The 26036-nt window shown below is 42.5% G+C and overlaps 1 protein-coding gene across 2 annotated transcripts; it reads right to left on the bottom strand.

The window, feature by feature from the left end:
- Positions 1-41: 41 nt before the first annotated feature.
- On the bottom strand, positions 42-23368 carry LOC118400919 (endoplasmin-like). Of its 2 annotated transcripts, XM_035797934.2 has the most exons (16): positions 23205-23368; positions 22491-22593; positions 20246-20387; positions 12574-12690; positions 11970-12301; positions 11637-11748; positions 11274-11372; positions 11009-11125; positions 10619-10834; positions 10382-10447; positions 9925-10194; positions 9225-9470; positions 6645-6781; positions 6381-6459; positions 3607-3840; positions 42-3518 (listed from the first exon to the last, which is right to left on the bottom strand). In XM_035797934.2, exons 1-16 carry the CDS (start codon positions 23251-23253, stop codon positions 3495-3497), a joined length of 2343 nt encoding a protein of 780 aa, XP_035653827.1. In that variant the 5' UTR covers positions 23254-23368; the 3' UTR covers positions 42-3494. The 2 variants fall into 2 exon arrangements, with proteins under 2 accessions (XP_035653827.1, XP_035653828.1); XM_035797935.2 differs by lacking the exons at positions 42-3518; positions 3607-3840; positions 6381-6459 and adding an exon at positions 7259-7361.
- Positions 23369-26036: the final 2668 nt, after the last annotated feature.

Below are 26036 nucleotides of genomic sequence, written 5' to 3' on the forward strand. Positions count from 1 at the left end.
GATGGACAAAATGAGAAAAAAAGATTCTCCAGAAAATCACATTGTAGGATTTATGAATTTATTTGCAAATTATGGTGGAAAATAAGTATTTGGTCACCTACAAACAAGCAAGATTTCTGGCTCTCACAGACCTGTAACTTCTTCAAGAGGCTCCTCTGTCCTCCACTCATTATCAGTATAAAAAGACACCTGTCCACAACCTCAAACAGTCACACTCCAAACTCCACTATGGCCAAGACCAAATAGGTGTCAAAAGACACCAGAAACAACATTGTAGACCTGCACCAGGCTGGGAAGACTGAATCTGCAATAGGTAAGCAGCTTGGTTTGAAGAAATCAACTGTGGGAGCAATTATTAGGAAATAGAAGACATACAGTGCCTTGCGAAAGTATTCGGCCCCCTTCAACTTTGCGACCTTTTGCCACATTTCAGGCTTCAAACAAAGATATAAAACAGTATTTTTTTGTGAAGAATCAACAACAATTGGGACACAATCATGAAGTGGACCGAAAAAAAATTGGGCGTGCAAAATTATTCAGCCCCCTTAAGTTAATACTTTGTAGCGATTGCTGCGATTACAGCTGTAAGTCGCTTGGGGTATGTCTATCAGTTTTGCACATCGAGAGACTGACATTTTTTCCCATTCCTCCTTGCAAAACAGCTCGAGCTCAGTGAGGTTGGATGGAGAGCATTTGTGAACAGCAGTTCAGTTCTTTCCACAGATTCTCAATTGGATTCAGGTCTGGACTTTGACTTGGCCATTCTAACACCTGGATATGTTTATTTTTGAACCATTCCATTGTAGATTTTGCTTTATGTTTTGGATCATTGTCTTGTTGGAAGACTCCGTCCCAGTCTCAGGTCTTTTGCAGACTCCATCAGGTTTTCTTCCAGAATAGTCCTGTATTTGTTAGCTGTCGAGAGTCAGTGGATTAGCTAGCTAGATAGGTCGTGCTAACAAGCGAACTGGTAGTATGAAACATTCAGAAACTTTGTCCAATAATGATGCAGAAAAATTCATCCATGCTCGTGTTACTTCTAGGGTAGACTACTGCAATGCTCTACTTTCCGGCTACCCGGATAAAGCACTAAATAAACTTCAGTTAGTGCTAAATACGGCTGCTAGAATCTTGATTAGAACCAAAAAACATGATCATATTACTCCAGTGCTAGCCTCCCTACACAGGCTTCCTGTCAAGGCAAGGGCTGATTTCCAACATACAAAGCATTACATGGGCTTGCTCCTACCCATCTCTCTGATTTGGTCCTGCCGTACATACCTACACGTACGCTACGGTCACAAGACGCAGGCCTCCTAATTGTCCCTAGAATTTCTAAGCAAACAGCTGGAGGCAGGGCTTTTTCCTTTCGAGCTCCATTTTTATGGAATGGTCTGCCTACCCATGTAAGAGACGCAAACTCGGTCTCAACCTTTAAGTCTTTACTGAAGACTCATCTCTTCAGTGGGTCATATGATTGAGTGTAGTCTGGCCCAGGAGTGTGAAGGTGAACGGAAATGCTCTGGAGCAATGAACCGCCCTTGCTGTCTGCCTGGCCAGTTCCCCTCTCTCCACTGGGATTCTCTGCCTCTAACCCTATTACAGGGGCTGAGTCACTGGCTTACTGGTGCTCTTTCATGCCGTCCCTAGGAGGGGTGCGCCACTTGAGTGGGTTGAGTCACTGACGTGATCTTCCTGTCTGGGTTGGCCCCCTTGGGTTGTGCCGTGGCGGAGATCTTTGTGGGCTATACTCGGCCAGGATGGTAAATTGGTGGTTGAAGATATCCCTCTAGTGGTGTGGGGGCTGTGCTTTGGCAAAGTGGGTGGGATTATATCCTTCCTGTTTGGCCCTGTCCGGGGGTATCATAGGATGGGGCCAGTGTCTCCTGACCCCTCCTGTCTCAGCCTCCAGTATTTATGCTGCAGTAGTTTGTGTCGGAGGGCTAGGGTCAGTTTGTTATATCTGGAGTACTTCTCCAGTCTTATCCAGTGTGAATTTAAGTGTGCTCCAATTCTCTTTCGGAGGACCTGAGCCGTAGGACCATGCCTCAGGACTACCTGGCATGATGACTCCTTGCTGTCCCCAGTCCACCGGCAGTTTCAACTGTTCTGCCTGCGGCTATGGAATCCTGACCTGTTCACCGGACGTGCTACCTGTCCCAGACCTATTATTTGACCATGCTTGGCCATGTTCTGTTATAATCTCCACCCGGCCCAGCCCGAAGAGGACTGGCCACCACTCATAGCCTGGTTCCTCTAGGTTTCGGCCTTTCTAGGGAGTTTTTCCTAGCCAACGTGCTTCAACACCTGCATTGCTTGCTATTTGGGGTTTTAGGGTGGGTTTCTGTACAGCACTTTGAGATATCAGCTGATGTACGAAGGGCTATATAAATGAATTTGATTTGAAGTTAATTAGATTTTTTTCATCTTGCGAGATAGCTAAGCTTGATAAAGCACTTAGTGTTGTGTGCATTGTGCTGCACTTTGTACCCAATTTGTTTCATATTAAATATACCGAAGTGACTTTTTCATAGCAGTTTAGGAGACTGAGGTTAAGGTTAGGAGAAATGATCTAACCTGCTATGAAAATCCCTTTGACAAGCCCCCCGCCTCTTTAGCTAGCGAACTAATGAGCAGGTGCACATTATGAAACTGAACCTAAAAGAAAGTTCCTTCAAGCACAAAACTCAATCCCTAGATGTAAATGGTCAAGAGTATAGCCTATTCTTATTGCCAGATCTGTTTTGTGTCAGCCACTGCATGTGCTTCTTAAAGAGTGGTGCAGTGGTCTAAGGCTGTTGGGGAAGCTATTCTTAAGAGCCGTCACTACAGATCCAGGTTCGATCCCGGGCTGTATCACAACCGGCTGTAATCGAGTCTCATTGGGAGGCGCACAATTGGCCCAGCGTCGTCTGGGTTAGGGGAGGGCTTGGCCAGGGTAGGCCGTCATTGTAAATAAGAATTTGTTAACTACCTAGTTCACTTTTTTTTAAAACAAAATATAAAAAGTAACTTTTCCCAATAAATATTTATTTAATGGGATCAAGTGACGATCACATCTTTCATCTTTTCCAAAGACAGCTCAGTGAAATATTAACAAATTTACAATCATGAGGAATGTAACAAAACAAAACCAAAGCCTTATAAAAAAAATCAGATCAGGACCTTCCCGAGTGAGTGAAAGGTGGCCAATGGCCATCAATGTCTTGACTTAACCTGATCTGTTGGGCAAGACCACACAAACCGATCTGGGACCTGGCTAGTCTTCACTGACCATTGGTGTTCTTGGCCAGCTGGTGGTGGTCTTGGCTATCCAGACTGAATCACAGTTTCACTGTCGTAATGACTAATTCATAGATAATGGAGTGAAACGTACAGAATGAAGCTAAATTCGGTCTGAATTTCAAGGCTAGGACTTGGTTGGCCATGGGTGGTCTTGGTTGTGGCTCAGCTCCAGGATACGTCCATCATGACACCCACACTCATTTAATGCTTTATAATTCATCTTTATCTGTTACCTGTATGGGAAAGAGGAAGGAAAAGTTAGTAACAGGACTTAATGTGTGGATACTGGCCTAAACATAGTTGTTGTACTTAGAAACATACCACTTCATCCTCATCTTGAATTTCCTCTTCTTCCTCAGCCTGCGCCGCCTCTTCAGGCTCCTCCTCTGGCTCCTCAACCGGTTCGTTGAGATCTACGTTCATACTGAGCCGCAGCATGCGTTCGATCCTGTCTCCATAGGCCTTGGTGTCTTGAAGCTGGTAGCCTGAACGCAGCGTGGCCGTCTCAAACAACACCATGGCCAGGTCTGAGGCAGTCTGGTCCTCGGCATCGGTCTATGGGGCGAGGAATACAAAATAAGTTATATTTACGGTTCGAGTCATTTAGTAGCAGTGTTGGGGAAACTATTCTTAAGAGTTTACCAAGCTACCAATTACTTCACATGGAAAGTTTAGCTTAACTAAAGCGAACCTTAAAAAGTAAACTATTTAACTGAAATTCTCTTTGGAAAAAAAAGCTGTTTACTACATCCAAACGACTTAATTTAACCATCATATGTTGATCGGAAAACACGAAAAATGGTGCCATATGGGGCCATATGTTAACAGAATGTGTATCAACCTAAACACCAAAAACAAAGGGACTAAGTGAGAATTAGGCAGGGCCCGGTTTCCCAGATCGTGATGGAACTTAGGCTCACAAGTGTTTTAAAGATTAATGGTTCCTACAACGGCCCGAAGACGTAACATGCGTTACCCAAAACACCACACAGATAGAAAAGTCAAAGTGAGTCATTGGAGCATGTGTCGATGCTGATAGGTTCGAAAAAAAAGGGAGCGCTGCCCTCCGATCCGCTTTCTCCATTCAAATCTTACCTTTAATATTGTGGTCCTTCTGTAGCTCAGTTGGTAGAGCATGGCGCTTGTAACGCCAGGGTAGTGGGTTTGATTCCCGGGACCACCCATACGTAGAATGTATGCACACATGACTGTAAGTCGCTTTGGATAAAAGCGTCTGCTAAATGGCATATATTATTATTATATTATATTGGTAGTTTTTCTCTAGGAGCTGATGCCTCGTCAGTATTGTGAAATAATGTAAAGTGACTTATTTTTTTTAAATGCACTAAATCCCCGATTTGGCACATGTTCAGCTACACATGAAATATATTGGAGACAAATTACAGACATAGCCCACAAGTAGCAAAATAGAACATGAAATGCATTCCAATATGACTGAAATAGGCCTATATTCTAGCATTTATATTTTAATTCAGCCATCTCAGTTAATTTGAAGAATCTTTTTATAGGTTGGTTGTATTAAGACATTGACACCTTTGTTTTCTTGTCAATTTTGTTCTGAAGTTAAGCAGTCAGAGACATAGTATCACATGGTTTATGTTTGATTACGGGCATTTTCAAGAACGATAATAACGATGATTTTGGGAAACCGCTCTGAGATTTAACGATGCTACTACGAAGGTTCTAACGACCAACTTAGCCTTAAATATGCTTTTGGGAAACTGGGCCCGGGTCTGATGCCGGAGAAAAAACAAATGGCCTACTTCACAACTTTTTTAGCAGTTTGTAGTTTGCTACACTGTTACATGGAGAAAAAAAATTAACTACTGAAAACACTACCTAGATATGAATTCTGTTCAACTACCGCCAAGCTACTGCAAAATTAAGTTAAATTACATGTAGTTCACTACTCCAACACTATTAGCAGACACTTGTCTAGGGTGACATCCAGTTAGTGTATTAAACAAAAAAACAGTTAATACCTGCCCACAGATCAGACCGACAGCAACATTTACCATTTCAGTTATCAGTGAGCTCCAAAAGTATTGCGAGAGTGACACGTAATGGAAGGACAAAATTAGGTTAAAGTGCAGACTATGCTTTAAAATTGGAGGCCATCCATATCGGAAAAAAACATTTAGAAATTACAGTACTTTTTGAACCTAGTCACCATTTTAGGGGACCAAAAAGTATTGGGACAATTTTACTTGTGTATTAAAGTAGCACACAATGACAAGATCAACCTTGTGAGTACAAATTTGTTGGATGCTTTTTGTTTTTTCAGATTGTACCCAAATATAAATGAATGATTAATAATGTATTGTTTAATTTTGGAGTCACTTATTGTAAAGAATATATGGTTTCTAAACACCTCTACATTAATGATGCTACTATGGTTATGGAAAATCCTGAATGAGTGCGACGCACAAAAACTACTCCATTACAAAAACTTTATCCTCCCCTGTTATTGTAATGGTGAGATGTCAGCATTTCTTGGGGCGTATGATGCATTTAACTTTCTCACCTCATTATTCACGATTCAGTCAGGATTACCCGTAATCATGGTAGCATCCACATTAATGTAGAAGTGTTTAGAAACATCCTATTCACAATAGAAGTGACTCCAAAATGAATACATTTACCATTCACTTCTAATCGGGCACAAAATAAAACAAAAAAACATTTGTAGAGTTTAATGTAGTCATTGCATGTTATGAACATGGGACCAAATACTGAACTTTAATCCACACAAGTGAAATTGTTCCAATACTTTTGGTCCCCTAAAATGGGGAGGTGGGGGGGGGGGCAATTATGTACAAAAATACCCTCAGATGAATACTGACAGTCTGCACTTTAACCAAGTCATAACATAATTTCAAATCCGAAGTAAACACAAAAAAAGGGGTACTGTCCCAATACCTTTGGAGCGCTGTATAGTGGATCAATAATATTGTGTTATATTACAGACATCACTCAACTGATGAGATGAAGAACTTTCTCTGGCTTGGACCACATTGGCACCACTCAATAATCAGGTTGAGATGGGAGTACATGGTTGTGTATGTGATACTTACAGAAACGCGTTTCAGCATTTCCTTGATGAGAGGGTGCTTTGGGTTGATTTCTAATGTTTTCTTCTGGCTTGCATAATAACTGGAAATACAAAGCAGAACACAATATAAAGGAAGAGATCAAGAAGTGTCACAAAACAAAGGGTGGTAATTATAAAGTGAGATCCAGGTTTACCTCAAATATTCAAGTCTCCCATTGACAGATTGAGCTTTTGTGTTACATCAAACACTTCAGAATGCTACCTGAAGTGCATAGTGATCACTCACTTTGTAGAGATGTCTTTTCCTGTCTGGTAGGCCTGTGCCTTCATGATCCTCTCCATGTTACCAGACCAGCCGTACTGGCTGGCTACCAGGGCACAGGGAGACTTGGTCAGCCTCTGGGACAGGATGGCCTTCTCAATCTAAAGAAAAAATAAAATGGGCAAATAAGGAAAGGTTTCCCACAATATATGACAAGTAGCCTAATGGTTAGAGCATTGGGCCAGTAACCAAAAGGTTGCTAGAGCGAATCCCCGAGCTGACAAGGTACAAATCTGTCATCCCACTGTTCCTAGGCAGTCATTGTAAATAGGAATTTGTACTTGCCTAGTTTAAAAAAAAACACAATTAAACATTTAATCCCAAAACATTTAGGGTCGGATTCACCGTTGAGCATGTTTTTAATCATGACAAGGGCTGTTGCGGTGACCATATCACTGCCACACTGGCAGTGAGTCATACGTTGTCTTCGGAAAGTATTCAGACCCCTTGACTTTTTCCACATTGTGTTACGTTACAGCCTTATTCTAAAATGAATGAAATTAATACAAGTCTTCAGTAATCTACACAATATCCCATAATGACAGAGCAAAAGCAGGTAAAAAGAAAAAAATAAATACCTTCACATAAGTATTCAGACCCTTGGCTATGAGACTCAAAATTGAGCTCAGGTGCATCCTGTTTCCATTGATCCTTGAGCTGTATCTTCACCTTGGAGTCTACCTGTGGTAAATGCAATTGCTTGGACATGATTTGGAAATGCACACCTGTCCATTTTAAAAAGGTCCTACAGTTGGCAGTGCATGTTAGAGCAAAAACCAAGCCATGAGGTCGAAGGAATTGTCCATAGAGTGCCGAGACAAGATTGTGTCAGATTACAAATATGGGGAACGGTAGCAATACATTTCTGCAGCATTAAAGGTCCCCAAGAAGTGGCCTGCATTCTTAAATGGAAGAAGTTTGGAACCACCAAAATGCCTAGAGCTGACCGCCCAGCCAAACTGAGCAATCGGGGGAGAAGGGGAACATTATGTCAATGTAATATTTCAGTTTTTTTTATTTTTTATAAATAAGCAACATTGTCTTAACCTGTTTTTGCTTTGTCATTATGGGGTAGAGTGTAGGTTGAGGAAAAAACAATGAATACATTTTAGAATAACGCTGTAACCTAACAAAATTAGTAAGTCACAGGGTCTGAATAGTTTCCCTAGGCACTAACTGCAGTAAAATCCCATGTGACCGTTGAGTCACAGTAATGTATTTTTATGCACTCGGGACATCATTTGGTAGTACACAACCTGCTAACGACCATCCTGTCCTTATGGCCTGGTACTTCGGGCTCTATCGTCCTAACCACCGACAATGAAAAATCTAAATGTCTATCCACGAGTCAGAATGTATAGCCTTAGGGGCTGCTTTTGGTTCATTGTGCAGGGCGGCTTATGGAGTGAAGCAAAAATTTGTGAATTTGAATAACCTAGCAATTGGGCATTTTTTTTCTTCTTTTCAGTAAGGATGTATCGATCCTGTGCAGGTGTTGTTACACGTGGTCTGCCACTGCGAGGAAGATCAGCTGTCCGTCCTGTCTCCCTGTAGCGCCGTTTTAGGCGTCTCACAGTATGGACATCGCAATTTATTTCCCTAGCCACAACTGCAGTCCTCATGCCTCCTTGCAGCATACCTAAGGCACATTCACACAGATGAGCAGGGACCCTGGGCATCTTTCTTTTGGTGTTTTTCCAGAGTCAGTAGAAAGGCCTCTTAGTGTCCTACGTTTTCATAACTGTGACCTTAATTGCCTACCGTCTGTAAGCTGTTAGTGTCTTAATGTCCGTTCCACAGGTGTATGTTCATTCATTGTTTATGGTTCATTGAACAACAAGCATGGGAAACAGTGTTTAAACCCTTTACAATGAAGATCGGTGAAGTTGTTTGGATTTTTACAAATCATCTTTGATTTTTTGCTGAGTTCATTTAATTTTCCAAATTAAGCACTAATTTGACATAATATTGAAGACAAAATTAAATTGAGATCGATCTGATTGGTGAAAAGATGATCACTTACGAGAACAGCTGTGCAGCCTGATGCAAGGAACAGAGCACAAGCTTTTTTTTTCTCCCCCAACTTTCTCAATAGTCAATAGTCTAGTCACATCATGCAACCCATATACATTTAGATTAAGTTTGTATCATTCACAACTCAATTCACCGAATAACTGAATCTAGCCTATAGGACCCGTTTCAAATGATCACTTTTCCACTCAACATAGCCACTTCATATGCACACTCCACAGGAGGCTGCTGAGGGAAGAACAGCTCAATGTCTGGAATGGAGTGAATAGAATGGTATCAAAAGCATGCATTTGTAGAACGACTGATACCATTCTATTTATTCCATTCCAGCCATTACGATGAGTCCATCCTCCCCACTTAAGGTGCCACTGGTCACATGCACTCCGGAATGTTAAACATATCCCTCCGTTTTTATTCCGCTAAGTTTAATTATGTGTGGAGGCCTGGAGATGCTAAACGTGTTTATTAGAAGGTAAATTACTGTGAGATCGGCAGTCTATTTCATGACGTTACCTTGTCCTTGAGGGCGCTGTCCTTCATCCAGGTGGTGAGGGGTTCGTACTCCTTCTCCAGGACCTCCCTGGTCTCCTTGGCCTTGTCACTATCGTCAAACTTAATGCCCTCCTTGGCCACATTCTGGAAGCGCTTACCGTCGAACTCTGGCAAGGCCTGGACACAGTACTCATCCACTGGCTCGGTCAGGTAGATTACCTCATAACCCTTCTTCAACAGACTCTCTACAAAGGGAGAAGACTCAGCCTGGGGGAGAGGACATTCCACAAGGGAAGACAAGGGTTAGGAACATTAACCACGACTATATTAGTTCTTACAGAGCTGCAAACAAAGGGCCAAGGGGAAGGAGTAGTGAGCGAATTGGGACCAGCTGAGAGTGGTTGATTCAGATTTTCGGGGATGTGACTTTCTTCCTTACCTTGACCTCGGTTGAAAATATCAGAATTCAAGTTAAGGGAGGAAAAGTCAAGGGAAAATTTAGAGGGTAGTGTTTTAATTCATCCAGTTTATGGTCCACCCTCTACCCACTTGCTTGTAGCTGGTGCTGGCCTTGAAGTACAGCTGGCACCTGTTCTCCTTCATCTGTTATACATACCATTACATCAGAGTCACCTATACCTACAGTACCTCAAAATACAAAAACCTGTAATTTGGCTCTATACTATACAGAGGGGAGTGTTCAAAGTCAAACTCTACCCACCTCCCTGCGGCTGGTTCCGGCCATGAAGTAGATCTTGTCCTGCTTGTCCTTCATTCTCTCTACGTACTGCTCCAGGCTGGCCAGCACCGTGTCGCTGTTGGAGGTCTGGAAACGCAGCAGTTTGGCCAGACGAGTCCTGTTGGAGTGGTCCTCGATCACACCCAGTTTAATGTTGGTGCCAAACTCCTTCCAGAACTTGTCATTGTACTGCTCCTCTGCAATCTTCTTTATCATGTCCAGGGTCTTACGCACCAGCTTCTTACGGATGACCTGGATGGAGGGGAAACGTAAGGGAGGAAGGGGCTTTAATTATGAAGCTCACATCATTCACTACATTGGTTAATGATAAGTAATTATGTTTCAAATCATCATCTTCTGTAAGCACCAAAGAGAAGAGATCTGACCGAAACCTGTCAGTTAAGTCTGAACTTGCTTATTTGAGATTAGAGAGGCTCACCTTGAGCAACTTGTGCTGCTGCAGGGTTTCTCTTGACACATTCAGTGGCAGATCATCAGAGTCCACCTACCCAAACAATCACATAATCAGAAAAACTGAAGTATTAAATGAACTATCTTTCAAATGTACAGCAGGGTCAAATACATTTCTATTCAGGCAAATTCAGATCGTAAACTAACGTTTTCAATTTGCTTTATTGATCCAAGCCTGCATAGCCCTAGTAGCTACGTCACTCACCACTCCCCTGACAAAGTTCAGGTATTTGGGCATCATGTCATTGAAATCATCAGTGATGAAGACTCTACGGACAAAGAGCTTGATGAAGTCGTTCTTCTTGGTTCCATACTCGTCGAACATGCCCCTGGGGGCAGCAACGGGGACAAACAGGATGGACTTGAAGGTCACCTCACCCTCAGCTGTGAAGTGGATGTGGGAGAGGGGCTCATCTGTGTCCTGGAGGGAAGACCAAATTGTATTGATTTATAAAGCCCTTTGTTATATCAGCTGTTGTCAATGATTTACAGTAAACTAAGACAAGACCCCAAAGAGAAAAAAATAAAAAGGCACATTAGCTTAGAAAAACCCAGTGGAAGGAAGAAATGTCAAAAGGAGGTGCAGACTGCATACCTTAGAGAAAGTCTTGTAGAAGGCTTTGTACTCATCCTCCTCTACTTCTTTGGCTGGTCTCGTCCAGATAGGCTTGACGTCGTTCATCAGCTCCCAGTCCCACACGGTCTTCTCAACCTGGACGAAAGGAATGAAGTTGCTTGGGTACTTAAAAAGTCACTTATCAAAATCAAGTTGATGGCTTAGGTGTGCTAGTATTGGAATGGATCGAATAAACTGAAGGAGAGTTTTGGGAAACAAAATAAAAAAACGAATTTATTTTAACCTTCTTGGGCTTGTCCTCCTCTTCCTCCACTTCTACCTCATCCTCATTGTCATCTTTCTCCACATCGGTGTCCTCGATGGGCTCCTCAAGAGTCTCTGTCTGGGTAGGGAGAGAAGGGAACATGGCAAGATGTTATTTCTACAGCTCACTGCTGTAGAACACCATGGGTTGTGCCATTGACAACGAACTATTGGCGCCCTCAATTGTCTCAAATCCATCCTCTCCATCTGCAATGATCTGAAAACAGACCACATGAAAGCCAGTCTAATGATGAGCAACTACCAACTTAATGTTTCTAATCAGTGCAGATGAGAGGACAGGAGACAATGTACAGTAAATGATAGTATAGTCTCACTCCTATACCTTGCTGGCCCAGATGTAGATGGGGAAGTTGATGAACTGTGAGTATTTCTTGACCAGGTTCTTGATGGTTTCCAGCTCCAGGTAGTCTGTAGCCTCCTCCTTCATCACCAACCTGGAAGAGTAAAACAAATGCGAGATGCAAGGCTTTGTACATTGGATTTCATTGTGGGATTTTGTCCCGTGTCATCTATCTTTCAATGCTACAAAAGTAGTTCATTTAAATCATGGCCACAATATGAATACCATCACCTAGTATTCAAACCTTAAATACTTGGAGCACTGCCAGATGGGCGGGATATTCACTTTCGGGAGTATGCCATTGGAGCCACTTACGTGATGGTGGTGCCCCTGCCGAGCGTATCCCCGCGAGGGTCCTCAATGACAGAAAACTCATTGGAGTCAGACTCCCAGATGTGCTGTGTGCCGTTGTTGTGCTTTGAAGACACGATCACCTTGTCGGCAACCAAGAAGGTAGAGTAAAAGCCCACGCCGAACTGGCCAATAAGCTCAGAGGTGGACTGGCCCTCGGTTTCAATCTCCGTCATCTTGTTGAGGAACTCGCTGGTGCCCGACTTGGCGATGGTACCCAGGTTCTTGACCAAGTCCTCTTTGGTCATGCCGATGCCAGTGTCAGTGATGTGGAGCATGTTCTTCTCTTTGTCCATCTGGGGGAAAAAATTAAGATAAAAGCTCAAGCTCAGAAGTCCTACGAGTATTTATCTTATGATTTCCATGTCTTGTGGAATGGATCAGTCAAAAACATTTACAAAGTTAAGACGTTTTGGCTCTTCCTCAATTCAGCTTTACTTCATTCCTTGCATCCGCTCCTAAGTCTCAAAACCCAAAACCCACTGGAGAAGGTCTGAAAGGAAGAACTTTGGACATTCTCCAGTACGGAATGTGAGTTGAGATTGAACCTGTGAGGACCATGAAACACCTTGATCTTGATGGTGAGCTCCTCATTGGCTGCCAGTGCATCCTCGTTGGTCAGAGACATCATTCTGATCTTATCCAGAGCATCAGAGGCGTTGGATATCAACTCCCTCAAGAAGATCTACAACACACAGGAGTAAAGGATGGTTATGGTTGACTTATACCCATTTGCCCCCTTGGTTTGATTAAATCCACAATCTGTATTTAGGGACCGCTCTTTCAAAAGGATAGCCTACACAGTTCATATCAGGCAGGTGTGCCATTAGCAATAAGCATTATTCTATAGGCTTACTGATGTAGCATAGTGGTGAGGCCAGTGGCGCCCAAACTCGGGCTTGGGTCACCTGATATAAAAAGTATTAATCATTGTAATGTGGTTAAATTCAGCCAGAGAGCACCCTTAGATCATGGGAAAAGGCTACAATTGAATCATCCCCAAGGTGAATGGCTAAACCCACTACGTTATGAAACCACACACTAATTGCAGAGACTTTGATATTACCGGCCGTAGTTGATTAGGGACGGTCATATGACCTAATTTATCATAACAATTACAGATAATGAATCCTAATTGCCTGAAACTAATAACTGGTAATATTGTGAAACCGCAGTGTACCAGAAGCCTATGGTTGTGCAACGGCATGGCCTTGTTTTGTAAATTTAACAGACAATCCGCTATTATTTCCCGAGATCACATCCAAGACACATTTTTGGTTAAAAAAGTTAACCGATTAAAATGAGGTCAGATTAGACCGAAGTGATTCACATCTCATGTCAAGAACAGTTACTCAAAGAGTAATCATTTGAAACAGGGCTCAATTTGAAAGTTGAAAGAAATGTCATGGTTACAAACCAAAATCGGTCTTTCCAATATTAAGACTGTTCTGAATTTTCGAAATTGATTAACAATTCTACATTGAACACTACGGTGATGAATTATGACCAGGACATCTGTTTGGTGATTAGGCCTAGGCTTAATTAGTCGGTTGAAAAATACTGTCTTTATCAAACTAATGTTTCAGTATATTTTCAGTGTGGAACTGGTCTGTCTAGTAGGGGATAATAGCCTAGGTTAACCAATTTGAAAATGCCACTAGTAGGTCGCAAAATAGGGTCGCCACTAACATTAACGTAAACTCATACAACGCCTTGGTCCGTACAATTGCCCTTATTTTAGTGCCCCAAAAACGTAATACTTCCAGATCAACTGTAATGTCAATACCATTGTAAAGCACAAGTTCTTCCCCCTTTCCAAATGATTAAATTACATGACCTAAACACTGCCCGTTTCTGCATAATTCAAGCAGGCAATGAGCCCCGTCGGGTCTTTAAAAAATTAAATGGCAGGTGGGGAAGCGAAACTAATGCGTGATAGTGAGAAAGAGAGATGTGGGAAAATGGCTTTTTCACGCGATCTGTCCAACTTATTACCTTATTGCCTCTAAAATATAAATAAAACACCATAAAGAGTTTGTATAATGTGTCATTACATACCTATTTGAAGGTTTGTGTCGAATTTGAATCGGGTTCTTAGGGCGGTGCTAAAGTGATCTTGGAAGTAAACAGCGGCTTTGAGAATGATGATCGCATTGCAATGAAAAAAAAATGACTAGGGATCCACTGTCCATTTCTTGTTTTTAAAGGATGAGAGAAGTGCTACACCTGGTGGAAATAGATTGTAAGACAGAAAAAGTTGATGTGTGAACTAGTGACAACCGCAAAGTAGCCCAATGCCTCAATCACACCAACAGAGTCATTGACTGTGTTTGAATACCCACACTAACATACAGTACACTATATACTTAGAGAATAAACTACATACTGTTAATTATTTAGTATACTGTAAACAAACAGTATCGTTTCAGTTGAGTATACTAGAGCGTCACCTGTCTACGGGAGTTGATGCTGTTAGCATAACAAATGACTTGCTAAACATTTGACAATTTCAGGTGTACGTAAAGTCAATCTGTAGTGCTAGAGCAAGTACTGGGCATTCATAAATCCAGAGCGTTTAGCTCTGAGCGTTCAGAGCGCACACTGGAGCACCCCTGGCCGAGGAGTAGGGTTGAGCAGAGCATTCAACTGCAGTCAAGCACCCAAGCTAACTGGCTAATGTTGGCTAGCTACTTCCAGACAAATGAGAGAACACTGACCATTTTACACAATCTAGCAGAACTGGTTAAGCTGTTTTCATGTTATCCAGAGCGTTGGTGACTTACTGTGCTACTGGCAACAATTACGCTTTTTTGCTGATGTTTACTGACACCAGCCATATTCAGAGTAGATGCTCTGAAACCGGAGTAGATATCCAGAATTAACAATGTCCATTGAAACGCACAACGACGATACCACTTGTGAATAATCAAGTCAATAGAAATTGGTTAGTTCATATACTGCCTGGCAAATTGATATTAGTATCCATCTAACAGTAGGTAACTAGCTAACATACCTGTACATACTGCTGTAGTGCTATGCGGTTCATAAAGATAGAGGTAGCTATCAAATTGTCAGCCAACATAATGTAACATTTGAAAAGTAATTTATTACATTGTGCAACATTTGTCCTTAGTTAAGTCAATTAATTTTTAGTCACTCTCAAACTTTAGCAGCATCTTTCCTGTCATTTTCTGAATGCTTCTGAAAACATTGTGAAGCCACCACCATTTTCTGAAGATTTGCATTATGGGCCCTAAAAGTACAGATGGTGTCCCCTGTGTGTATAATTCGCATTTAGTACGACATCCGGGAACATTCAGCATACTAACTATATCCATACTTTGACCAATGTGCATACTAAAATCAATAAAAAAGAAGCGTCCTCAGTCAGCAGCGTTTATTTTCAGCAAACGTAACATGTGCAAATATTTGTATGAACATAAGATTCAACAATTGGAGACAAACTGAACAAGTTCCAGAGGTGTGACTAACAAATGGAATGTGAACCTGAACAAAGGGGGGTCAAAATCAAAAGTCCGTATCTGGTGTGGTCACCAGATGCATTAAGTACTGCAATGAACCTCCCCATGGACTGCACTAGATTTGCCAGTTCTTGCTGTGAGATGTTACCCCACTCTTCCACCAAGGCACCTGCAAGTTCCTGGACATTTCTGGGGGGAATGGCCCTAGCTCTCACCCTCTGACCCTCTGCTCAATGGGATTGAGATGCGGGCTCTTTCGCTGGCCATGGCAGAACACTGACATTACGGTCTAGCAAAAAAAATCAAGCACAGAACGAGCAGTATGACTGGTGGCATTGTCATGCTGGAGGGTCATGTCAGGATGAGCCTGCAGGAAGGGTATCACATCAAGGAGGAGGATGTCTTCTCTGTAACGCACAGCAGTGAGATTGCCTGCAATGACAAGCTCAGTCCGACGATGTTGTGACACCGCCCCAGACCATGACGGACCCTCTACCTCGTTCCAGAGTATAGGCCTCGGTGTAACGCTCATTCCTTCGACGATAAACGCGAATCCGACCATCACCACTGGTGAGACAAAACCACGACTCATCAGTTTAGAGCACTTTCTGCCAGTCCTGTCTGGTCGAGCGACGGTGGGTTTGTGCCTGTAGGCGACGTTGTTGCCGGTGATGTAAGGCAGGTCCTCACCAGACAACAGGCCTACAGGCTATTGCGGATAGTCTGAGCACTGATGGAGGGATTATGCGTTCCTGGTGTAACTCGGGCAGTTGTCGTCATCCTGTACGTGTCCCGCAGGTGTGATGTTCGGATGTACCGATCTAGTGCAGGTGTTGTTACGTGGTCTGCCACTGCAAGGACGATCAGCTGTCCATCCTGTCTCCCTGTAGCGCTGTCTTAGGAGTCTCACAGTATGGCCATTGCAATTTATTGCCCTAGCCTTAACTGCAGTCCTCATGCCTCCTTGCAGCATGCCTAAGGCACATTCACGCAGATGAGCAGGGACCCTTTGGTGTTTTTCCAGAGTCAGTAGAAAGGCCTCTTTTAGTGGCCTACGTTTTCATAACTGTGACCTTAATTGCCTACCGTCTGTAAGCTGTTAGTGTCTTAACAACCGTTCCACAGGTGCATGTTCATTCATTGTTTATGGTTCATTGAACAAGCATGGGAAACAGCGTTTAACCCGTTACTCCTACCCCCTACTTTTGCGAACATTCTGTTAAAAAAATCACGCAACATTTCAGCGCCCTGCTACTCATGCCAGGAATATAGTATATGCATATGATTAGTATGTGTGGATAGAAAACTCAGACGTTTATAAAACTGGTTAAATCACGGCTGTGACTATAACAGAACGTGCGTTTCATTGAAAAGTGCAGGAAAATCTGATCACTGAAAATGGGAAAATATATCCATGCGCCACTTCAACCCATTGTTAAACGTGAACCACATTAAATGGGGCCGAGGTTGCAATTACCTACAGCTTCCACACGATGTCAACAGTCTTGTCATTTGCCTACGATTTGTTTCTTGGTCAAACAGACACGAGGCAGTGCAGTTCTTCCGGTCTCCGACCGGATATTTTGGTTGAGATTTCCCCGGACATTATTTCCAGACGTACAGCTATAGAATATACATCGCCTCGTGATCAATTTGATCACTTATTAACATTTACTAATACCTAAAGTTGCATTACAAAAGTATGTCGAAGTGTTTTGTGAAAGTTTATCGTCAACTTTTTTAATTTTAAAAAATGACGTTACGTTATAAAATGCAATGTTTTTCCTTGATCACAGTCTTCATAGATTGATATCTAGGCTATATATGGACTGATTTAATCTAAAAAAAAGACCCAATAGTGATGTTTATGGGACATCTAGGAGTGCCAACAAAGAAGATGGTCAAAGGTAATGAACGTTTTATATTTTATTTGTGCGTTTTGTGTAGCGCCGACTATGCTAATTATTTTGTTTACGTCCCCTGCGGGTCTTTTGGGGTGTTACATGCTATCAGATAATAGCTTCTCATGCTTTCGCCGAAAAGCATTTAAAAAATCTGACTTGCCTGGATTCACAACGAGTGTAGCTTTAATTCAGTACCCTTGCATGTGTATTTTAATGAACGTTTGAGTTTTAACGAGTGCAAATAGCATTTACCGTAGCGCATTTGCATTTCCAGATGGGACGCCTGCGTGTCGGGTAGGAGCAAGAGGTTAAACACGTTACAATGAAGATCTGTGAAGTTTTGGATTTTTACGAATTCTTTGAAAGACAGGGTCCTGATTCGAACATAGCTACTCATTTCCAACGGAATGCTGCGTCTGCCTTGCAGCATTGGGTTGCAGAGGCAGTTGCAGTGTGTCCTGCATATGTTGGATTGCGTCTGGTGTACCAAAATGCAATGACACCGTTGGTGTGATCGAGGCGTGAGGAGAATTACGCAATTCCAAAACTGTAGTTCATTGTTGGAACACATTTCCCAACTTCAGTCAACCAGCATTTAGAACGCGATAAAACTGCAAGACATGTCGCTTGTGAAGCCCATCACTTTACAGGCATTCATTTCTGTAGGCTCACGGCACAGGCGTGTGTAGAGGGAGCGGTTGGAACACAATTGAGTGTAAAGGAATTTAGGGAGCAGAACTGTGATGCTTGGCTTGTTTTATTGTTTGTTGTGTCCTGCAAATGCACACATTGAATTCTAGAGTCAAAAGAAAAGTAACGTGGTCTTCAACACAACAGACCAAATATAGTTACAGTATTTAGTTGAAGATCGTTCAAGCACTCATGGCCTACGATTGATATGGTGAAAACAATGTTCCGGGCAGGCAGAGGCAAAGTCACATCAATACCTTTGTCAGATAACACAAACAAATAATTGACACTATAGCTAGCAATCATGATGATAATGACTTAAGACTCAAACTACATCTTGTGCACTACAAATGGATGTTAGCTGTGAGGGCCGATACGCCCACGCATTGACACTTGTTAGCTACATTTCGGGGGGGTGCTATTCATGAGGACATATTTTTCCATCTCATGATTCCAGAGCATGAAACAGCACATGGGATGTTCAGTGTGCGGTGTCACTATATTGACAAAAAGCAGATTCCAATGGGGGCGGTGTTGCGGTCTATATTCAGAAGCACATTCCTGTAAAGCTTAGAGGGGATCTCATTAAATACTGTTGAAGTAATATGGCTACAGGTTCATCTGCCTCACCTAAAGCCCATTCTTGTGAGAAGCTGCTATAGACCACCAAGTTCCAACAGTCAGTATCTGGATTCCACGGGATTCTGCACAGATGGGGCTCCATTGATCACGGGGGCAGTGGGTCGGCCTCTGCACTCTAGTTATTAACAAGTCTTCCCCTGCAAGCCTTGTATGATACACCCACTGAGCTACTATAATGGATACAATGAGAACAAATGGCAGCAATGGAGCAGAAATCAGATGACGCAGGTAACGCTTGTCATGCATCAAACTACGTGGAGATATTTGATCAGAGCATGACAATATTCTATTTCCCGCCGAGGCTTGGTGGTTAGCGAGGGAGAATGTTGGAAAGATTTTTGGAATTGGGGGGGATTGACTTGTCATCCGTTATGACCCAAAAAAAGTTGGCTAATGAAAAAAGTATCCTTGCTGACGTAGCAGGCATTGCAGGAACTCAACACAAGCATGAAGAGCAAATACAAGAGATGATTGACAAACTGCAAAATCCATTTGAATGTGATCATGGCTCAGTTGATGTGCAGGTTCGATTTCACTTGTAGCTGATCAGCAGTCATGTGACCAAATGTTGCAGACAACTTGTCACTATGGAGGAGTTTTGGTGACTCTTGACTCGAAAGGGAATACTGTGCCATCTCCCTCTGAGCATTAAAACGCATGGTGTGCCGATTCAGTGCTCTTCTCTGCATGAAAAAGCAATGCGTCCAGATTGGATGTGACAGGAGAGATGAGGTGCGCACTGTCGACCACTGACTTCGAGACGCTCCGACGCAACATGCATCAGGCACACCCTACATCTTAGTGGTTGTGAGATTTGTCTTATGTCAGACTAATTTGCAATTGATCATCATAGACCCACATTAAAAAGTATGTGGAGTTAAGAATACAAATCCAAAATACTGTTAGAATGTTTGACTACCATAGCCCCAATTATGTCATTTTCTGTCACATGGTTGTCGTCTTGATAATTTACACATCAAAATGAGATTGTGGGCCAAAATAGTTGGGGAACCCCTGGGTTAGGCTACAGATGGCTGAAACATGGGGTTGCACATCTGCATTTGTTTAGGCTACCCCAATGGGCTGATCATTAGCTTGAAGTGTATCGGCAAAAACCATAATTTTTACTTCGATACCAATGTCATAAAATATGCCTAAGTCAAATATACAGCACTGTTACTGTATAAGACACTCAACTTTCCATCTGGAGATCTAGGTTACTGGTGTGCAGGCTTTTGATCCAGCTTAACAAGATCTTGTTGAACAGCTGATTTGTAGAATCTGATGTGTTAGAGCAGGGCTGGAACAAAAGGGTGGAGTGCACACCCAGTGCCTGACAGAGCTCCAGACTAACCTTTCCCCCGTGCAGTTGGAGGATTACCAGAATCAGGAGGGAATAATCAGGAAGAGAACCCTTCCAATTTTAGGGATGTTTCCATTATCTTTCAAGTCTACAACAGGATAAAGACTGTTCCCCAGCATGTTTGTGCGTGCGTGTTTGTCCCCAGCCACCACCACTCACCTCCTTGTTCTTGTAGAGTGAGTTGATGATAAGCTTCATCATGCGGTTGACCTCTGCCTGGAAGACATGCTTCTCAGATTTCTCTCTGATCTCTTTTATCTGAGCTGCGTTCAGCCCATCCAGCTGGATAGACTCCTCCTCCCTGGAGAAGGAGCAGAAAATTAGTGATATTGAAAGGATTAAGCACTTAAGTCAATGACCACTGTCATCACATTTCTGTTCCCTAGACAATGCTTTAAACATTGCTGACAAGAATTTGATTTAATGAAGGGCTGATTCACAGTCTGCAATGTAGACCGTGGGCATGACTCCTGGAGAGGGTGCGTCAAGCATCTACCACCAGGGGTATTTTTTAAAATGTATCCTTTATTTACCTAGGCAAGTCAGTTAAGAACAAATTCTTATTTACAATGACGGCTGACCCCAGCTAAACCTTCAACTAACCCAAATGACACGTCCAATTCTGCACCGCCCTATAGGACTCCCGATCACAGCCGGTTGTGATACAGCCCAGGATCAATCCCAGGTCTGTAGTGACACCTCTAGTTACTTCCGGCACCGACAGAGATGGCCGCCTCGCTTCGCGTTCCTAGGAAACTATGCAGTTTTTTTTTTTACGTGTTATTTCTTATATTAGTACCCCAGGTCATCTTAGGTTTCATTACATACAGTCGAGAAGAACTGCTGAATATAAGATCAGCGTCAACTCACCATCAGTACGACCAAGAATATGATTTTCGCGAAGCGGATCCTGTGTTCTGCCTTTCAACCAGGACAACGAAATGGATCCCAGCCGGCGACCCAAAAAAACGACTCCGTAAAATAGGGTCTTCTGGTCAGACTCCGGAGACGGGCACATCGTGCAGCACTCCCTAGCATTCTTCTCGCCAATGTTCAGTCTCTTGACAACAAGGTTGATGAAATCCGAGCAAGGGTAGCATTCCAGAGGGACATCAGAGACTAACGTTCTTTGCTTCACGGAAACATGGCTCACTGGAGAGACGCTATCGGAGGCGGTGCAGCCAGCGGGTTTCTCCACACATCGCGCCGACAGAAACAAACATCTTTCTGGTAAGAAGAGGGGCGGGAGCGTATGCCTTATGGCTAATGAGACGTGGTGTGATCACAGAAACATACAGGAACTCAAAGCCTTCTGTTAAGCCAGCCGATTTAGAATTCCTCAATCAAATGTCGACCGCATTACCTACCAAGAGAATTCTCTTCGATTATAAACACAGCCGTATATATTCCCCCCCAAGCAGACACATCGATGGCTCTGAACGAACTTTATTTGACTCTTTGCAATCTGGAATCCATACATCCTGAGGCTGCATTCATTGTAGCTGGGGATTTTAACAAGGCTAATCGGAAAACAAGACTCCCAAAATCTTGGATCATTGTTATTCTAACTTCCGCGAGGCATATAAGGCCTAGCCCCGCCCTCCTTTCGGAAAAGCTGACCACGACTCCATTTCGCTGATCCCTGCCTGCAGACAGAAACTAAAACAAGAAGCTCCCATGCTGAGGTCTGTCCAACGCTGGTCCGACCAAGCTGATTCCACACGCCGAGACTGCTTCCATCACGTGGACTGGGATATGTTTTGTATTGCGTCAGATAACAACATTGACGAATACGCTGATTCGGTGTGCGAGTTCATTAGAACGTGCGTTGAAGATGTCATTCCCATAGCAACGATTAAAACATTCCCTATATACTGTACTCGATACCATCTACTGTATCTTGCCTATGCTGCTCTGTACCATCACTCATATCTTTATGTACATATTCTGTATCCCCTTACACTGTGTATAAGACAGTAGTTTTGAAATGGTTAGTTAGATTACTTGTTGGTTATTACTGCATTGTCGGAACTAGAAGTACAAGCATTACGCTACACCGGCATTAACATCTGCTAACCATGTGTATGTGAAATTTTTGGGGGGATTTGATTTGCACTGAGATGTAGTGCCTGAGAACACTGAGACACTCAGGGCCTTCCGAGGCCTAGTCCAAAAGGTCATGGCATAGTGACATGTCGAAGTGTAAGGTGTCATTTTCTGTCATCTGTTCAAATACTGTACACAGATCAAGGTTCAGTTCATTAGGGCACAAAACAGAAAAAGTTGTAAAGCATCCACTTGTCAGTTTTCTTTCTTTTGGTGCCTAATGAATACAACCCAGCTGTGAGATGCAATGACCTCCCCTATGAATCTAGTTCCTCTCAAGTTTCATCCTCTGACCTACCTCTGCACCACCTCATCATCTGTTTTGGAACCATCTCTGCTTTTTCCCAGATCATCTTCCACAGTCCCATCAATGTCAAGTCCATCTTCTGCTCTCACAGATGCTGAAATTAGAACAGATTAGTTAGGAAAAGACTTAAGTGAATGGACTTATGTGAAGGGCCACCTATTCAGAGGCTGAATGTGTATCTAGTTACGTGTATCTATCTAGTTAGCTGGATTGAAACATACTTAATTGCATGCAATCTATGTGGGGGCTATAATGGGCTATAACTAAACAGCTTTATTATTTAGATGAATTTCCTGTATTCTGGTTAGAACAAACTGAGATAACTAGGATGAGCAAGCCAAGACTAGCAGCAAAGAAATACTGTAATCCGAGAGGGTGTAGGGCTATGGGGTTACTAGCTAATCAACTATAACGCTAGAAAAAGGAACGATATTTGCTTGTACCTGTAAGAAGACTTTCAGAAACACGTGTGAAGTGAACAAATCTCCTTGAATCAACTCCAATTAATAAAACGTTAATTCATACAAATAAAAAGCCCAATGATACCCATATCTAGGTAACTATTCGTTTGCAGAGGGAACACCCCCCTAAACTTGCATTTTAGCTAGCCAGCCATCTAGCTTACCTGGCTACAAATGAAGGAACTTGAGTTCAAGAGCTAGATAGCTCATGTGGATGAACACCGTTAATAATACAACTACTCACCGAAAGCTAAATGTGCACAGAGCAGCCCAATCAACCAGATCCGCTTCATTTTGTGAAATACGATTGAATAAAGCCCAGCTCTTCAGACAAGCTGTGATCAACACAATCAACGATGCCTTGAAAAGAAAGAATAACAAACTCGCACTCCAACCAACAGCGCTCCATTTAATACCTCCCCCCCATAACGGACCAATCACAGGACACCACGCACAAACCTCAGCCAATAGCAGCAGGACATTTCACTATCTACAGCACATTTTCTCCCAATAAATGTCTTCCATGTACAATTTAACACGTGACTTGTAACCATGAGCAAAATAATTATTTTAGCGCTTCTAAATTGAGACAGCAAAGATTATTGCTCAACAGACAATGTCTACGCATGTTGCTCAATCAGTGGTTGTAGATTATAAATTGTATTGTAATGATGATTATTGATCAATGTTCTATTTATTCACTATAATGATGTTTTGTTCACTTAGAGAAACTCATAGCCTACCAGACATTCATAATGCAAAACATAAGAAACATTTATTCACGCAATAAAAAAAAGCAGAGGGATAGGATATTTTAGGGACATAAATCTATGCATGTGCAGGAGGCATATGAGCAGACATGTAAATCCACGGTCAGCTCAGTCGCATCTAGGTTTCTGGGATAACCTGAAATATTTGATATGATTAATGGATAGATAATTGTATCTGCAGTAGACTGTCCGTTATCTGCAGCTTCAACAACCAACCACAAGGTGGTGGTCAGGAATATGTGGTGAGAATGCTGTGTGTGCGTGTGCGTGTGTGTGTGTGTGTGTGTGTGTGTGTGTGTGTGTGTGTGTGTGTGTGTGTGTGTGTGTGTGTGTGTGTGTGTGTGTGTGTGTGTGTGTGTGTGTGTGTGTGTGTGTGCGTGCGTGCGTGCGTGCGTGCGTGCGTGCGTGCGTGTGTGTGTGTGTGTGTGTGTGCGTGTGGGTGTGTGTTTGTAGCCTATTTTGAAGAACATGAGCTGTATATATATATCCCTTCAATTACAACCTCTGAATTGTCTGCATGTCATGCTGTGTTCAATATTGTAGAAAACTGAAAATTGGTTAAATAGCTCTTACACAGCCTGGAGGTGTGTTGGGTCATTATCCTGTTGAAAAACAAATGATGGTTATTCTAAGGGCAAACCAGATGGATGATGTGGTAGCCATGCTGGTTAAGTGTGCCTTGAATTCTAAATAAATCACTGACAGTGTCACCAGCAAAGCATTCCCACACCATTACAAATCCTCCTCCATGCTTCAACGGTGGGAACTACACATGCGGAGGTCATCCATTCACCTACGCTGTGTCTCACAAAGACACAGCAGTTGGAACCCCCAAACATTGGACTTATCAAGGACAGATTTCCACCGGTCTAATGTCAATTGCTTCTGTTTCTTGGCCCAAGCAAGTCTCTTCTTATTGGTGTCCTTTAGTAGTGGTTTCTTTGCAGCAATTTGACCATGAACGCCCGATTCACAGTCTCCACTAAACAGTGGATGTTGAGATATGTATGTTACTTGAACTCTGTGAAGCATTTATTTGGGCTGCAATTTCTGAGTCTTATAACTCTAAGGAACTTATCCTCTTCAGCAGATGTAACTCTGGGTCATCCTTTCCTGGGGCGGTCCTCATGAGAGCCAGTTTCATCATAGCGCTTGATGGTTTTTGCGACTGCACTTTTCAGTATTGACTGAACTTCATGTCTTAAAGTAAGGATGGACTGTCATTTCTCTTTGATTATTTGAGCTGTTCTTGCCATAATATGGACTTGGTATTTTACCAAATAGGGCTATCTTCTGTCTACCACCCCTACCTTGTCACAACACAACTGACTGGCTCAAACACATTAAGAAGGAAAGAAATTCCACAAATTCATATTTACAAGACACACCTGTTAATTGCCATTCATTCCAGGTGACTACTTCATGAAGCTGTTTGAGAGAATGTCAAGTGTGTGCAAAGCTGTCATCAAGGCAAATTTGAAGAATCTCAAATCTCAAATATATTTTGATGTGTTTAACACTTTTTTGGTTACTACATGATTATATGTGTGTTATTTCATAGTTTTGATGTCTTCACTATTATTCTACCATGTAGAAAATAGTCATAATAAAGAAAAACCCTGGAATGAGTAGGAGCGCCCAAACTTTTGACTGGTACTGTACGTCTCGTGTCTGAGCCGTTGAATTGCATCTCTGCTTTGTCTCTTTACTGACGTTTTGCACGTTTGATTGCCTTAAGGAGGGAATAACTACACTGTTTGTTGTCAACCGTTTTCCCAGTCACCTTGCCATGGTTAAATGCGGTGGTTCGCTGTGATGCCCCTCGGCCTGCAGTGAATGTCATTCATCAGAGGTATCCTGAGATACTAATAGTAAAGAAGGTAGACTTTGTTGCGTTTATTGCGCAAATGATAAATTAAACTGGACAAACTAAAACTTTATTTTTTTAAATAATAGAAATCATTGTGAAGGTGGCCAAAATATTTTGGGATCTTCAGGACTTCACGGAGGAAACGTTACAGGGAATAATGAATGAAGAGTTTCCCCCCACTCAGGTTCCTGAGGCTGTGTTGGTATCTGAGTAGACATTTGAATCTTCTTCAAGGGGGAAAGCTTTAATTTTTGTTCCTCCTTCCCCTTCCCCTATTATTCCTGTATTAAAGTTTATCCGTTGTCACCCCATCCAATAGGTGGCGGCACGCACCTCTAACGTTTGTTTGCAAAATGCTATTATACTTTTTAAGAAGAAGACGAAGAATAAGAAGGTCTGTCATTTTGAGTGTTGACCATAGAGAATGTAGAAGCCT

The sequence above is a fragment of the Oncorhynchus keta genome, chromosome 22 (genome assembly GCF_023373465.1).
Source record: "Oncorhynchus keta strain PuntledgeMale-10-30-2019 chromosome 22, Oket_V2, whole genome shotgun sequence".
In the NCBI taxonomy this organism is placed as follows: domain Eukaryota; kingdom Metazoa; phylum Chordata; class Actinopteri; order Salmoniformes; family Salmonidae; genus Oncorhynchus; species Oncorhynchus keta.